The sequence below is a fragment of the Lipophrys pholis genome (genome assembly GCF_963383615.2).
Source record: "Lipophrys pholis genome assembly, chromosome: 6".
Taxonomy (NCBI): Eukaryota; Metazoa; Chordata; class Actinopteri; order Blenniiformes; family Blenniidae; genus Lipophrys; species Lipophrys pholis.
In genome coordinates, this window is record NC_137629.1 from 6,286,998 (window position 1) to 6,304,473 (window position 17,476).

A 17,476-nucleotide genomic window follows, 5' to 3' on the forward strand; every position below is an offset into this window, starting at 1 on the left:
TGATTAACTGTCACATCACCTTCTCTCACATGCTCGCATTCGTCCCCGTGTCTCTAATGCTAGGTGACGAGCTGTCGCTCTTTCCCTCCACGTCTCTTTTTATGTTTTCTCAGGGTTCTTTGCCCTCTAACATAGTTTTTCCTCATGAATCCAAAGCAGATGAATGGTAATTTATTTTGCTGTAAGTACACCTCACTGAAGAACAAAGACTCTGTCGCTTCAGTGTTTCAGTAACTGTGTGATAAGAAGGAAGTTTAAATCTGCAGCGAGTCCTCAGTAGATTTAAGCGAGCATTTTTTTAACATCATGGATAGCTCGGCAGCCATGGGACTTTTCAGGCAGAGACATTTTGGATGGATGCATTGACTTCAAGGACATCGCATTGAACAAACAGGAGGCACCCGCTCACTACAATCAAACAAATACTGCAGTAATCAGGAATTCCTGGAAGGAAGATGGATGTAGGAAACGCTGGAAGCATACAAACTGAGCATCTGTCTTGTTTGGGGCTCACAGTCAATAAAGAGGGTGGGGTGTGGGAGCACAATCAACAGCTGCACAGTAACAGCGTGATTTCCCTTCATTTGAGTTCCATCCCACTGGAACAAATTCTGCTTTACAAACAACACTAAATAGGGGTGAATATATGAACATGTGTTTCTTGCTAGAGAGAAAGAAAACCCAGATGAGTTCATATGAGGGAAGACAGGAGGTTGGAAAGGCAAGGGGAATCATGGACAAAGGAGAAAATGAAAGTAAACAAAAGTGTGCAAACAAAAAGAAAGGCCAAGGAAGTGAAGGACAGTGCAAGGTAGCTGCATTACCCAGCCCAAAGCTCACATCCACAAGCTTGGGAGAGAGGACTGCAGTGGAGGTAATGCTGGCTCTCTGATGTTATCACTGTAATTGCACCTGTCCCAGACCATAGGCTCACTGGCTCCTGGGGGGATTTCTTTGTAGTATGCTGCAGAGGCCCACACTTGAATGCTCTTTGTTTACATTAATGCAGGGAATCTTTTGGGGGTGGGAAATTGCCATAATGGCTTTTCAAAAGGCTGGGATGGCCTCAAACAAAAGCAAGCCTGGAATGTCCTATAGCTGCAGGTAAAAAGGGAGAACTGAAGTTTGTGAAGCGAGCCTGGTTACAAAAACCTCTGTGGCCCGTGAGAATTACAATATGACCCCCCGTTCTAAGCCCCCCAGTGCTGAATTCCTGCAACCTTATCTAATACCCTCATTCAGGTGGACTGAATAACAATGCACAGTGAAAACATTCACTCTCCCCTTCTTCACTTAAGAAAGACTGCGTGTAATTACTGACTATTCATGACGCTATTGTCTTGAAAAATACAGGAGAAGTGATTTGAGTATCATTTAATCACTGTTTAAAGCAGCAACCTGATGCAATGCCAGCCACACGTGCCACTTATGAACCAAATTACTCCAGTGTAATAAGGTTATCTGTAAATATGGAAATAGTTTCTGCCGTTCTGTGCAGGTTAATAACCAGAAGTATGACTTTGAAGCTCATTTCAACAAGTGTTTACTAAATGCATTACGGAGTAAAGCTATTTATCCCCAAATCTTATCCTCCTATTGCAATTATCCCGAATGAAAAACATGCAGGTACACATGCAAACCGCTGTAACGGAAGCTGTGCACTCATTAGATAAAACAATTACAGATAACAATGGTAATGAGGTGCTGGTAACAATTCCTAATCAAGACATACCTTTTAATGAGGTGGGCTCTGCTGTTCACGTAACTGGAGTCGATGGAATAATTCTCCGTCTGTGAGAGAAAGATGAACAGGGTGGGAGAGAAGGTGAGGGTGGGGTGGGATGGAGGAGGAATGATGGGGGGGCAACAGAGAGAGGTACTTTTAATAATGGAGGCAACCAAAATAATGTTACCAGTAATTGGCTTTCAGTAGAAATGTTATTTTACACAAAGGCCCTGGTGAGCAGCCTCTGCTTTCAAAGGGCTGAATCCTATTCTCTTTCAAAGCACACACACAGAGAGGCTGACCGGGAGCTGAGTGCTGCAGTGAACACAGCCTCTCGTCTGCTCTTCACCCTCCCCGCTCTCGATCCCTTGCTCCCTCCCTCCACTGCCGGTCAGCCCACTGTCTTTAAAATGGAGTCATTAGGGAGGACAGACTATCATGCAGACAGACGGAGAAGAAAACTTTCCCTCTTTTCTTCTCTGAACTCTTCACTTTTAGCATGTTTGAGAAGACATTAATGTAGAAATATTAAATAAATAACTGCAAGAGAAGTAGATGAAATTAAGAGTGTACCAGGGGAATCTTAACTCTGCAATTGCAGATGAAACGGCTTTCAGAATATGCATGCGATAGATCTCTGACCCACATTAGAGAACACAGTTCAAAGGGATCCTACATTCATATTTTCCAACATTTATTTAGCGAAGGGACCTCTGCCGAGATCACCGCAGGGACAGAGGAGGTGGCGCACAGCGAGCAGGTAACCCTTCCTCCATCTGCCAAGCATCTCCTCACATGAGGTGAGATGTCAAGAGAAACACGGGATATCAGGGCCCCTCGAAGGACTTTCCTGGTCCCGTGAAAAGCCAGGATGTGACCCTTTCGACAAAGTTTGATAAGATGCAGGTGTTTCTGCGGAAAGAAAGCAGATCCCCCACTTAAAATTCCTCTGTGCAGATACTGTATCCTGATAAAAGCTGCGAGTCTATGGCAGACTTCCGAGAGGGAATGCCAATATCAAAGGCTTGCTGAAGAAAAAAAAACTACAAAAGTCACCCTCATGGTAAGAAAGGTTAATGCTGGCACTGGAGCACCGTTGCTGATTATCAAGTGAGATTCACATTTGACACAGTCCTGCTGTTGAGGTGGCGGTGGCCCAGCACAGCTGTCATAGACAGTGACCAAACAGGTTTGGATTAAAACTCACAGAGCCACTGAGTGAACACGCTACTTATTAGATATAAAGGTGCTTGAACATTTGTAAGTGGGTTTTTTTCTCCCTGCGCCTGCGTGGAAGTGATACCACAATGTTGAGTTGTCTGAGCAGCGAGGTCGAGGTAGTGGGGGGAGGTAACAGGAAATGTCAAACATTATTCCCAGTTTTCTTGGATCTCTTTTGAAATATATAAACAAATAAATACATAAATAAATAAAAGTGAAGCTGGCAGATCACAGCAGCGAATGTGGGCTGTTTACTTCTGGCAAATCGCTCCCAGGACCTGTTTGCAGTCTATAAAAAATGTAGGAGCGTGTTAATGCGACCAAATGCATGTCCTTGTTTGCTCAGATTGCCGGTATTGATGCCATTCTCCCATGGCTTCAAAGACAACCTATAACACGCGCTGAGCTGCATTATCATTTGGTGTTTGCAGAAACTGGTCTGGTCTCTTCTAAACATCAGGGACTATGTATTGCTATCAGAATTCAACAAATGCACTCAAGTCAACCTTAAATCATTAGCTAAGCTGCTGCTTGTCTTCTCACCTCTGACACTCATTATTGTTGCAGGAAAAAATTGTACAACGATAAGCAACAATGAGGCGCACGCTTCAGATTGAGGTTTTTTGAATTATAATGCAGTGTGTTTAGGCACTGAAGGTTAGCATCATTCCTTTTTCCTTTTTACCATTTACCCCTAATTAAACTCTACCTCATTAGTACGGGGAAGACATTTCGTAAAAAGGGATTTAATTAACATTTTATTATTATTCCATAATTTGGAGCACACAGTGTTTGTTCTTTTGTATTACCCCTACCTCATTTTGTTCCTCTTCGGATTGACTCTATTGAATATCAAAGGTAACAATGGTGGCAACATACTCTAACTCCGAATATAAAAGATTAACACTTTGAATTTATTAATTTACAAGTCATGACACATTTTATAAATTTTTTATTTCATCATACAGTTTGCTTCTCCAGTGAAACTACATTTAGCTATAATATTTCTATTCTAGATTATACTGTTTTTAATGGATATCAATAGGTTCACGTAAATAATACAGAAATTATGATCTGCACATATGCTCATAATATGCGCTCCACCTGTGCTCCCCTCTGGTCTTAGTGTACATGAATTAAACTGCCTCTCCTGCTACAGTCGCTGAGCATCCGGAAAGAGACTAATGAAAATGCAAGGCATGAGTAACGAGGAGAAAACTTCATTTAAAAGACAAGATAAAGAATTTCTTGTGACTGTCACTCTGGCTGCAGCCTGTAATTGGTTTGGTTGGCATGTTCTGTGTGAGCGCAGCCTGAAGAGGAAGGCAGTATGCTCCTGCTCTCAAGCTCTTCCTGTCCTGAAATGTAATTCCATAATGTAATTCTCTCTGAGGGTTTCTACATGGAGCCCTCTTAAGGGTGTACTAGTTGCAGCAAAAAGAGACTCTCCACAGTGGTTGATCATTTAATGGTTTTGTGTCGCCATCTCTTCAACTGCGCCTCTTCTTCAATGCCACGGCTCCTCATTAACCGCAGAAAGCAGTTTATTTTCTCAATTTATCAAAGTGTCAGTGGAAATAAACAAACAACTGTCATGTGAGGGCATAACCTTGGGTACTGATGAGTCACTCAGGACTGCCTATTCTGAGGGGGAATCAGATACATTAGCTTAGGCTTCCTGTAAAGAAATGTAATGTCTTCCCCCACATTTGTGACCGACCTCAAATTGGAGGACATGTCAATATATCTTGCTGGGAGGTCAAGTTTCAGGCAAGAGGATGAGGACTGCTTAACTACAGCGAGGATGCCACAAATGGCTACTTAATCCGGTTGGACAATGTGTTGTTGTGATTTGAGCGGCCCCAGTTTGGCGGCCCGAGCTACTCTAACCCGTAATTATTGCTCTGTTTCATCTGGAGAACTGGAAGCAGGGATGCAGTCCCCGGTGTCGCCGGGTGACTGATAGGTAGTGTCAGGAGGAGTAGGGAGAGAAGTGGAAAGAGAGTGTAGAGCGAGAGACAGTGGAAATGGGAGGAAATGGGCGAGACTTGACCTGCGTGTGACTCGCAGGTCCTGATGGTAACGCCCTGTTGCTTTTCCCCCCTTACACTCTTTTGCTTTCATCTCTCTCAAAAAACAAAACAAAACAAAAAAACCTGAGGCACAAGGACGATGGACTTGCATCTCTGCCACTGAGAGGAAAAGCAATCTCCTTGCCTAGTTGCTGCCGTAAGATTTGATTTGCCTTCCTCCCAGCGTGACAATTGGTTCTGTAGTCTGGATGCAAGTGTATTCATTGTGCGGGGGCATGGGGAGCACCAGAGAGGAGAGGAGGAACGGGGGAGTGAAGACACCAGTTGTTACACCAGTAAACACCCGACAAGTTCAGCAGATGTCACACAGATAGGGGGAAAAAACCAGAGAGAAAAAAAACCTCACACAGCTGCCTCACTGTATGCCTCACAGGGCTGCTATTGCACAGAATAACATTTAAACAGGGAAGCAAGCTAGAAAAAAAAAATATGAACAGATGCCGCTACATGCACTAAGAACATGCTATTCAGAAGAAGGGATATTCATAAGATACTGCCATCAGCAATTTGCTTCAACTCAAAATCTATTTAATCGATTGCTTTTTTCCTTTTGTCGAATACAGTCGTCAAAACGACTGATATGACATAGAAATCATGAGATTGTTTTCACCAATATGACACATTTAAATATTTCCTAATTTAACTACAGGAGATTGAATCTTGCTGAATTATAGAAGCAAAGTCTCTTTTTAATAGAATATTGAGACTAATTACATTTATTGAATATGAGTAGCATTGTTCAAAAACAGGAGGAATTTAAGTAAGTGTACGTTCAGGGATGTTTCAAATAATTGAGCCCCGAGAAGAAAATCGATTACAGAAGAGAGTGGTTCATGTCTGTCATGGATACAACTCTTTAATGTCATCAATTTAACTGACACAAACCATCCTGCCATGCCTCCCTGCAGACACAAAATGCTGGAGACTAAAAAACACAGTTGGAATAAACTGAAAAACAGATGAGACAAAATCAATTAAAACTGTCAGTTCATATTTTGCTGCTTCATTCTGTGTTTGACCAGTCTGAGGTTGTGCTTCAGTCTTTTTTATCGTTCCTGTAGCTTAGTCACGGACTCCCCTCAGTACCGGAAGGAAACGCTACACATAATGTCCCTGGTTATTGATATCCCATCGCCAAAGAAAGGGATGAGGAGAAGGTGATACCAGAACATTACAGGGGAAGCCAGCCACACTTAGAAAATAAGATGAGGCTTCACCGTTCTGCACTGTGCGATTTGCTGCAGGAGGTGAGGCGCGCATAAAAAAGGAAGCGGTAACTGCAGCAAAACTCAAATAGGTGAATTACGGTCAGCGAATGAAAGTGGCTGTTTACGGATGCATATTCCCCTCTCATGTAATTTTGCAGCTAGACGCAGAGAAGTGTGTGTGGGTCTGCAGGTGACTTTATTATCCTATACACTGCGACTCTGAAAAGAATTGCTTCACTCGCAGGCTCGCACACATTCATATTCTTGCACACACAGACGCTCTCTTTCCACTTCCCCACAAAAGCCCTGCTCTTACAATCCCTGAGTTGCAGGTCTGCGCTGGCGCCCGCTGTCCTCGCCTCTGGGTCTGCACCCAGCAGAGACTCTCAGCAGCTCAGATTGAGTCTGCATGACACCCATGAAAACAGGGCAGATCATGAATGCACCTGCTTATATGTTGTTCTCTATTTATTGAAAAAGAAACGGTCTTCATCCTATGCTATGCAATAACCAACCTCCCACCAACTCTTTGCCCTTTACTCCCAATGCCCATCATTTCCACCTATTTTTTTCAATATGAAATATCCCATAGACCCGCTACCATCTGCTAGATTATAGATTTCCCTCTTCCTTTAGAGAGGGCAGGGTCCCTGAGGGAGGATCAGCAGTAAAAAGGGTGAAAGAGTGCCCGAGGCACAGCCATGGTTGTGGATGAGATTACATTTTCTATTTCTGCCTGCTAAAAGGGGCCTGCCATGATGAATACAGAGAGTTGTTACCATTTAATACCAACTGGCTCCCCTGCAAACTCAAATTATACACAATCAATTGTGACAGAAGGGTACACGTGTGACAAATAACCTGCCACATTCTCTGCATCAGTGCACTTCATCAACCATCAATTCACCCCAAACCCAGTTGCCCATTTGGAAATCAATCATGTTATGAAAGTGAGGGATTCAGGGGAGAGAAGGTTTATTAAAGGACTGCCTTGCTCTGTGGGATTTTCAAAAATTTTTGTGTCTTTGTGACTGGAGAAAAAAGATTATGATAAGAAAGAAAACGCACACACAGGATGAATTAAATCTATTGTGAGGTCACTCATGTCCATGACTGATGTCTATTGGGACCACCATTGTTTCAGCAACCAGGGAACTGCTCTTTCTGAAAAACAATGACAAAAATATGTCAACACAACAGCACTTCCTGCCTGCCGTACCTTCTCATTTTCCTTGCCTTCCCATGTGAAATTAAAACAAATATTAGCCCATCCAGGCCAAATCAAACACCCGCTGTTCTCATAAAGTCTGAGAAAAAAAGACCAAAGTGCTGCGGCTAAAGCTCGGTCCACCTGCATGTCACACCCACAAAGAAAAGTGCAGATCATGCGGCTGTCTTTCTCTCTGAAACAGAGACAATAGTCCAGACAAGTCTCCATGTCACTCAGGACTACAGGCTCCACAGAAGTCCAGTTAGTAGAGATGTGATTAATTATACATACATTGATAGAAACAGCATTCATTATTCATGAGCTTCTCAACGTCAAAGCTATTTCCCCCCCTTTCAGCGTGATGAAAAGATTTTAAATAATAGGGCCCCTTTGCAGACGTCTGCATTCCAGTGGAGTCGGCTGACGCTAAAGAGGCTTAAGTCAGAGCTGTTGTCTTACAGGGAATCGCTGCTCGGGCCCAACATGTTTGAAAATGTTGGTGGTTGTTTGGCTTCTCAGGTCTGTGTTTATGTTTTGTCTTTGCTCTGTAGCGACAAGGCTGGTGCTTTTAAGTCTTTCAGATGATGTTACAGTGCCCACTTAGAGTGTGCAGAGGTCTACTGCATCAGCCCGACACATAACCGTATAGAGTTTCACTTAACACCTGTTCAGCCTTGTTCAGGTCCACATTCTTCTCTTTTTCCCCCGTATCTGCAAGCACACAGAAAACCTGTGCATTTCCACGAGGTTTGGATTCATGGTTTTACATTGGAAAAAGGAGGAGGAGAAGGAACAGGCTTGACTATTTGTGCTATTTCCGAAAGGAAATCGGCTTAAAGCCTGTGGAGTCCAATCAAACTCAAATGGCAGGAAGTTCCCCTTTAGGCAAGTCTTGAGGGATTTTCTTTAATTTGGGTGTCAGACAAAAAAAGTTTTCACACTCCTCTCATCCCGAAAATCCGTTAATGTTTGCGTGGCGCCGCATGAGAGAAGTAGGCGGGGATTTCTGGAACAGACTCTGGAAGTGTTGGGGGGAATATCTAATCCAGGTAGAGCTCGTGTTTTCCGGCCCCGTTACAAACACGTATTTTCAGACGTTTTTCTGAGAGAATTACTCGACAGCGATTCCTCTCCGTGGTTGTGGCCTACATTAGCCAGCATTGAGGGGGATAGGGATGGGGGGTTGGGGTTGTAAATTAGCGCACAACTTATTCCCAAAGGTTTCGCTCACCTCCCCTGGGCCGGGCCTTAAAAACAAACATACTGAAACACTGCAGATTATGTAAACACGTTCCCTCTAAACGCTTACATGATAGCAGTGACTGAATAAACATCACCGGTTTCAGCCACTTCTGCAAATCAGTAAAGTTAAAATTAATTTTTGATTAACTCGATGCCATGAGGAGACAAGAAATGAGAAATCTACGGATCTGTGATGAGGGCAGATTAATTTCCACTTTTCAACATGGTGTAGCACGGCTTGCTGTAATTTCTCTTAGCAGCTTAAAGGTGGCTGCCAGTCACATCGGTGCCGCTCTAGTCTCCCCCGCCCTCCTTCACTCTTTTTTTTCTCTTGCTCACTGTGACAAGGCATCTTTCCAGACATTTTAGTTGGATGGAGATTTGCAGCAGCTCATTACAGACTGGGAGGCTCTGTGAGCGGATGCAGTCACTCGGAGATGGATTGAGTGGGTCTGTTTATTGACATGCCTTAATCTGACACTGGGTAAAGGGAATGAGTCACCGCCTCCAGACACACTACCACATCACAGCCACTCCAGCAAATAGGGAGGCAGCACCTAGGATACAAGTGGAACTTCATCAGCGCTCATTAATCCAACAACCCCAGGCCACTCGCTCAAACAAACCATGTTTACACTGTGTGTTGGCTGGATAGAGGGGCGATGGAGCTTTTCAAAGGGCATGTGTGCAGGTGCACAGATTTCCAACACACACACACACACACACACACACACACACACACACACACACACACACACACACACACACACACACACACACACACACACACACACACACACACACACACACACACACACACACACACACACACGTACTCCAGGCTTCAGCTCATCAAAAACACTCCCGCCCTCCTAACCCACAAGTCCCTAAACACAATATCTGTGTACGCCAGCTGCTAAAACTCAGTTGATGCACTTTGTCTCACAAATCAGCGCTGGTGCACAAATCAGGGGTGGATGAGTGGGCTTTGTGCCAAAGTGCGCATACGAGAGAGGAGCCTTTTATTCAGCGGATCCTTTAGCCTGCGTCACAACAGGGCTTCTCCTATCAGTGATCTAACTGTAGAAGCCTGGTTGGCTTTTTGACTCTTTTTGCTGGGGCTTCAATGTGAAGCACATCTGGTACTAATATTTGAGATGGTCCTTTAAGCAGCTGTCAGGGTCAGGATTGACAGCAGAGTATTAGCTGCTTTCACATCACCAATGCATCTGTAAATCCAGCTTGTTAACAGGACTGTGACAGAGTGGCATCAGGGCAAAGGCTGAACTCGACAACATTCAACACTTCGTGGTCTGACACCAGTGTTTATTTTCTATCACATTACTACTGTTGTGTGCATTGTCTGGGAGACAAGAACATGTAAATCCTTTGCATTTTATATTTTTATCTGTACATTTCACATTGAAATCGCTGTGTGTGTGTGTGTGTGTGTGTGTGTGTGTGTGTGTGTGTGTGTGTGTGTGTGTGTGTGTGTGTGTGTGTGTGTGTGTGTGTGTGTGTGTGTGTGTGTGTGTGTGTGTGTGTGTGTGTGTGTGTGTGAAATGCAAGAGTCTGTAACAAACAAAAATAAATCCTTTTTGAGGAAAGGCATACAGGCAGAAGAAAAACAAGCAAAAAAGAATAAATACTGCGAGTCACAGAGAGAACGACAGACATTTACAGTAAGAATACATTCACACTTACAACACCACGTTCCCATATCCTCAGAGGACACTGCACTGACACACATTCATTTCCTGCAGACATACTCTAATCTATACTCTAAACATTATTTGTTTAAGCCCAATTGAGACTTCAACCGTAACCTTAGACGAATCTGAAAACATGACCTTAATTTAAAACACAATTTTGTAATAAAATCAGAATTTGCCTCTTTCCCCATAGGGAAGCCTAGTCTGCGTAATGTGACTGTAAACAGACTGAGGTCCCCACAACAGCATGGAATATAAGGCAGCACGCACGCACGCACGCACGCACGCACGCACGCACGCACGCACGCACGTACAGTTGCAGTGGGGCAGAAAGTCTGAGTGGGGCCTGATGTCGTCTCTGTCAGGGACTGGGATCCTGGCAGCTTGAGAGCCCGGCCAATGGATAGGGGTCCAGATGCAGCAGGCTTGACCCACTGACTCGCAAGGGAGGGGTGTGTGTGTGTGTGTGTGTGTGTGTGTGTGTGTGTGTGTAGTGATGGTGGTGCGGGGTTGTTTCAGCAGCTGAAACACACAGGGATTAGCCGCACTGACTTCATTTAATTTAATTTGTATTATGGCTGTCTTTGGGGGCAAACATCGCTTTTCACTGTGGGGGGATATAGAGGGTCACAGAAAACAGCAACAGACGGTGGATAGTTGCCTCCCACCCCTGCAGTGGATCTGTGGGGGGAAAGCAATGCACTGTATTCTCACATCTCTGGCGCAGACACAAACACACTCCATGATGTTTCCTCCCCTAATTATGGCAACATTATCAAGTCAAATCTATCCAATTGACATGCATTTCAGACCGTGCATCCACCTTCCCATAACTTGATTTCTTGAAATGAAGACCTTCAATCCTTTTGTTCTGCCACCATAAGCAACATGTAGTAATTTTCGGTGCTTATCACTGCTCCGCTCTGTGTGCTTGTGTTTGTGTGTTGCAAACACACAGTAAGCTGTTATCTACCAAGACCACATCTGAGGGGTGGATGTTTATCTCTGCTGATGCAGATTGGAGAAGTCCTCTTTGTCTCAGTGCCGTGGTACATAATATTCTGTCTTTTATTTTTTTCAACAGTTATTTTTCCCGGGCTGATAAAGTTTGATGTCCTATAGTAGAGAAATCCCTTTAGTTACCCCCAGGCATCTAATGTGCTTTTACTTGTAATCTGGGAAAGGCAGAGGCAAAAATCAGTACACAATCGAATAATTCAACTCCTTTTTGTATCCCATGGAACATGACTTATACTGTTAAGCAGAGGAGGAAAACAACTGCAGCGAGAGAGTGAGTATCCAACATGCTTCTATACTATTTATAATAGCTGGGCGGAAAAATATGACAGCGATCAGCCATCAAGCCGCTGCAGCCAAAGCCTGCGGTCAAACGAAAGCTTCCCTTCCGTCTTGTGCAGGTGACATAGTCTGTGAGAGAGCTAATGTACCATAAACTGGGAAAAGTAGTTTTATTGCAAACACATCCTCAACAAGATAAAGAACGTGTGCAGAAGCATTACCTTGTCTTTGGTAGACAGGAAAGGACTCTACGGCTGGAGCTTGTTCAAGACTATCAAGCGCTCTGTGGCAATCGTTTTTTTCCCTCTCTCCCCCAGCCCCTATCAGAAGATGTTACTGTGTAAAATGTCAAAGAAAAAAGAGGCAAGAGAAGTAATCTCCTTCTCCTTTTTGATCGCAATGGAATAATTGGAACCCTCTTAGGCTCATTACACGAGTTGCCCACCAGCCAAAAGACGGCTCCAACTGGCCCCATTCATGTTGGAGCTTTGAAAAATATTGCTTCCTCTGGTAACAACTCTTCATGAGATGTGATGACTAGAGGTCCTGCTACCTACATTAACAGATAATCCCACAATGCCTTTGAAAAAGATGTCTTTCAACTACCACTGTCAAACATCGATTGTGAGCAATCATAATGAAACAGCAACAATCTGCCTCTGTAATAATGGCATTACACATATTGTACAGCACTTCTCACCCTTGCTCGTTTTTGGCAACACCATTCTTCTCAATTACATAAGGCATCGCATTTCTGTAGCAAGTTCATTTATACCCCTATTACTAATAAGCTAGCCTTCATTGTTATTACAACTATGCTTGTAATTATTGTGACTCTAATTACTATTACTGTATTACCCAAATTAACCTTATTCTGGGTTTAGATCACCCGCACTGATGGTAGCCAAGACATGCCCATGAAGAATGGCACCAATGTCCCTTCAGATAAATCCAGTATAATTAGCTGTGTGCCTTACAGGGCCTGTGTGATGGTAATAATTAGAGCTACTTTAGCAAAGGTCATGCAAAACAATTTAGAGAGGATGCTGGCTGCATGGGTAATGGGAGGAGAGGAAGGGAGAGACTGGAGGCGACTCCTCTCATTTTCTGCCTCTCAGAAATGGAAAACATATAGTTACTTTACCTCTACCCTTGCTCCTTTTTTAACCAATGCTCTCAAAATAATAGAAATTGAAAACCCATTTTAATGGCAAGTAGACTCCTGGCTAATGTGGTTAAAATGGATCCATGATTAGATTTGAGGAAAGTGCTACAGGGGATATCTGCGAACTGGCATCAGCTGGAATCGATTGGCTCTCTTTGAGGTGTGATAGCTGCCCCGTCACCCTGTTATTGCATCTGTTTATTAGCTCGTGGTGGATGTGTTTATGCTTACCCTTAGTTATCACTATTAATTGTGAAAGTGCGGGGGTGGTGGTGGTTGTTTGGCGGAGGGGGGTGAGAGATGTTCTGATCCACCCAAGTGCACAGGTTAATGAGCTGAGTCAAAACTGTTGACACAGAGGTAAACAAGTAGTCACACTGAGGTACTTCTATTTCTCTACACTCCCCTCACTCCCCATGTGGTTTGATTCTTTCTCTCTTTCGCTGCAACTCCCAGATTGCTCCTAAGCCGAGAACCGAGACCGGATCCACCAAGGAATTGACTCCGCTCCCTCGCCTCACCACCAACACACCCCGATGAGATAAGTAACAGCCTCACAGTCAAATATAGCATCTCTAACAACACATATGCTTATGTGTGCTAGATTGGTCTCTATTCCCAGCTGGAACACAGAGCCCCTCTCCTTCTACCCACACCAGCAACAACACTTGTTTAGGAGCGAGTGACACAAACAGCCATAAACTGGTAGGGTAAGGCTTTTTCTGCAGCCTCTGGTCGCAACCTGAACTGTGCTGCACAGTAGCCTCTTCACAGATATTTGTTTTGTGTGCCTGGCATTTGTACAATTACGGATATGATGTATTCATAACACAGGTGTGCTGATCTTACAACACACATACAGTAATTTGCATAACATTTTCATCTTTTTCTCTTGATTAACATTACAGTGCATTATTAAAACCACAATCATCTGTTAAATATAAGAGAGCAGATAATTACTCATTTAGTTTGGGACCTGAATCAAAGAAAAAGCTCCAAAATATAGCTCACTGAAAAGCTCTCAAGTTGCAGTTTTGTGGAGAGCTGTTTGCAGCACTACTTTTATTTTTACTTCTAACCTGAAACTGCTAATGGAAATTTGAAATGATTTACTTAAATCCGATATGTAAAAACTTCCGTAATTCATCTGATGTTTCTGTTAAAATAGAAATCAGAAAACAGAAATCACCACCAATGGAAACTGGGAAGGCCTATTTTATATTGAAGAGAGAAGAAGCTGTCTTCAAGCAAATAGTGTTTTAATTTACCAGTAAATGTGGAACCAGAAAGCAAATTTGCACAGTCCCTTTCTTGCAGCTTTGATCAGCTTATCTTGACACATCTCCAGATGATTTCGGATATTCTAGTGGCCTGAAACCCGCATTTTCTTCTGCAAGAAAAGCTGAAGACACTGTGTCAAACACTAAATGCATGAAAACGATTAAAGGTGACTCATAAAGTGCTGTTGGACATCTAATTTAGCTGCCTTTTTCCAGTTAGATCCTCCAGCCTGATAAAACTCACTGTAGTGGGAGCAGAGGCATATGCTAAGATCCATATGTCTTTGTGGCTGAGAGGGTTTAAAAACTGTAAATTGTGATTATCATTGATCTCAGCTGTCAGATTCCTAATCTCTATGACTCATATCCACACCGGCCACATTGGGTGACGATGAAACATCCTCCCCCACATCTGAAGTCCCAAACAAGTGTTTAGGGAAGCAGTGATAAGCAGGTCCTTATCCTTTTAAAGACACTCCCATAATCCAGCAGTGGTGGGAGGAGGGGGAGGCTTCAGCTTTATGGGACTTAGTCTGGATTATAGCTAGTCCTCCAAATTAAACCAAAAGTCAGCTTTCTGCAGTTGCTCATGCAAGCTGGCAACTGGCTTGTTACCAGCACTGCAAACAAGGCAAACGAAGGAGAACTATAATTAGAAAAGTGTCTCAGTCAACCCACCAGACGAACTGGCGAAGGCAGCGCAGCGGTGAAACCCAGCTAGATACCTCCAAGAACGAATATTCTGCCTTCTGGTTGACGTGGTGTGTCCACATTCAAAATGTCTTCCAGGCTGTGTACCTGACTCTCGCTGCCAACCAGCTTAGCTACAGACAAGCTTCTCAGTCAGGGCAAGGCTGCCCTGTCCCCATTGATGCTGCTTCCCGCAGCAAAACAAGGCCAAATCTGGGGCTTAGAGGCTAAAATAATCATTACTGGGTAGCAAACAAATGAAAAGTCAGAACACTACTCCCATGTCTGTCTTCCCCCAGTACTCTTGGTATTTTGTCTGCTGCTCTATCGTGCACACACAAAAAGGGGGTAGCCAAACATTATCATCTGGGATTAAACATTTTGGCCTGATGGTCATGACGAGGGAAAAGAAGACTGAGCCAAGGCTGCCTTCTCATTTTTGAGAGCCTGCAATTTGCTCAAGGACAATATTCATTTTAAAGGAACTGTTTGACATTTTGAGAAATGTGTTTATTTACCTTTCTGCTGATGGTGATGAGACAAGATTGACACCACTCTCATATGGCGATGTGTAATGTAAAGGCAGCAGCAGGTTAGCCTACTAGAATATAACATCCTAGAAGCGGCAGAGAGAAATAACATGGGTCTGTCTATAGCTCGTATTAAAAACTCATTAATAAAGATGATGTGAACGCTATATTCATATATACACAGACACCATTAGAAAATACGATGTCAAAAGTTTTTACATAGGAGGATGTTTGATGATATGCTGAATGCCTCCTCTTGCTCGCAGTGTTGACGCTTCTTTGTGTGCGTGGATTTATACGAGTCTGTTATATATTTCAACGAATCACAGTTTCCTTTGATGTAACAATCCCCGAGCAAGATAAGAGCACTCCAAGTTGGCTCCGTAGTGACCTGCCAGCCGTTCTCCCCAAAGAGGGGAGTCGATCTCTGTTGTTAAAGCACAGAGATTATAAGCAATCTTCACTTTAACAAGTATAGACATGCTGCCTTCCCTACTCACCAGCTCGCCATAAAACTGAACTGGGAACAGCTAATCTTGAACTAAGGAGGTTACCGAGGAGCGCACTGCACTCAGAGCAGTCTGACAGAGGCCAAGTGCTTTTCATTCATTAGCTGGGCTGCCTGTGCTGTGCTATGTCAAATCATGGACGTGAGGAGAAAGTCAAAAGTGATGTCCCATTGTGCACCACAGTCAGACCTCGATATTGTTTTCTGATGCCATAAGAGAGCACAGCGATGCGGGTAAAGTCATTATCAATTCCCTTGCAAAGGCAATAATAACTATTATCATTAGTGGAGCCTTCAGCTTCTCTGTTCAGTCCAGAGTTGATATCTCATCTATTCCCTTGAACAAATTCTTGTCTTTCTAACCTGACTGGGCATCGCTCGAGCAAATAAATGGTTTCCCACCTCCATGGAAACTAAATATGGTTGTAAATAATATGCCTGGGTACTTTCTCAAAAGCACTAATCCCAAGGAAACAAACCTGAGTGAAACAGGCCCAGCTGAATCGTTTTCAGGAAAACTAGATAATCAAAATGCAAAACAGCGTTTGATAGAAAAATGAGCCAAGTCCTAATGACAAATCCCCTACAACCAACATCAGCAAATTCTCCTCCTGAACTTTTATTTCTATTCAGTGTTTGGGTTTTGAATGTAATCACACTACATTCAGCGCTCCATCAATGAGCTATTCTGATTTATGTCATCCTGAATCAGACTAACTGCTCAGAGGTTTACAGACATCATGAATGAGAAAAGGAGCCACACACTGAACGCATTAGGGGTCTCACCATCTCCTCAGACAGGAGCACAATGGGGAAGGGAGCAGAGATAAAAGAGGGGGATAACAGGGGTGAAGGAATGGCTGACACAGATCGGGCAGAGAAGAAGGGGAGAATGGGGGGAGAGAAAGAAAAGAGACCCGAGACACTGGCCACACAGGGCAGGGGGAACACGGGGGCTCTGAGAGGCCTGCACTCGGTCATAGCCCATTAGGCTGGCTGGGTGAAAATGCTACAGCTCATTACATGCTCTGCCTCTGTTCTGTGGATGAACAATGCACAATTACGCTACCCTGCTGCTCCTCCAGCCATACTGCTGCATGCCTCCGAGACGGCTGATATTGCTGCTATAGTGGCTCGCCTGCCAACAGCCTCTGTGCTCATCAAACATCCCATACATGCGCTCCCTAATGCAAATCCAGGTTTATGCCCACAAACAAAGCACTGTATGAATTTGCAGGAATGAAAGAAAGGGAGGAACAGGAAAGGCTGCTCCACCACCGGAGAGAACACAACAAAGGTATAATGCTGCATTTGTGTGAGTGATATAACATTTGCTCTCATTTGTCTGCTCCAAACACCTGACTGTCTTTGCCATCTACAGCAGCTGAATTAACTTTAGTTTGATGGTGTAATCAACATAAAGCCCAATTGCAACGTAAAGAGCCAAAAATAACCAAATGAAAGCACTGTGACGGCATCTGCAATGCAATGAGGAGCTAATTCCAGCAGTAAATTGGTACATTTCAAGTCTTCTTCCAGTCTTTTTTCTATTTTACAATTATGCATGCAGAAGTTGACATTTAATCTGATGG

At 43.6% G+C, this 17,476-nt stretch overlaps 1 protein-coding gene across 2 annotated transcripts in view; it reads right to left on the reverse strand.

Annotated features, from left to right (window-relative positions):
• The window catches only part of pcdh19 (protocadherin 19), a 56,221-nt gene that overhangs the window by 24,222 nt on the left and 14,523 nt on the right, over window positions 1–17,476 (reverse strand). For both annotated transcript variants that reach the window (XM_080466144.1, XM_080466145.1), the window contains exon 3: window positions 1,733–1,791. In XM_080466144.1, the coding sequence (XP_080322270.1) occupies window positions 1,733–1,791 (59 nt within the window). The remainder of the gene's footprint in view (window positions 1–1,732; window positions 1,792–17,476) is intronic.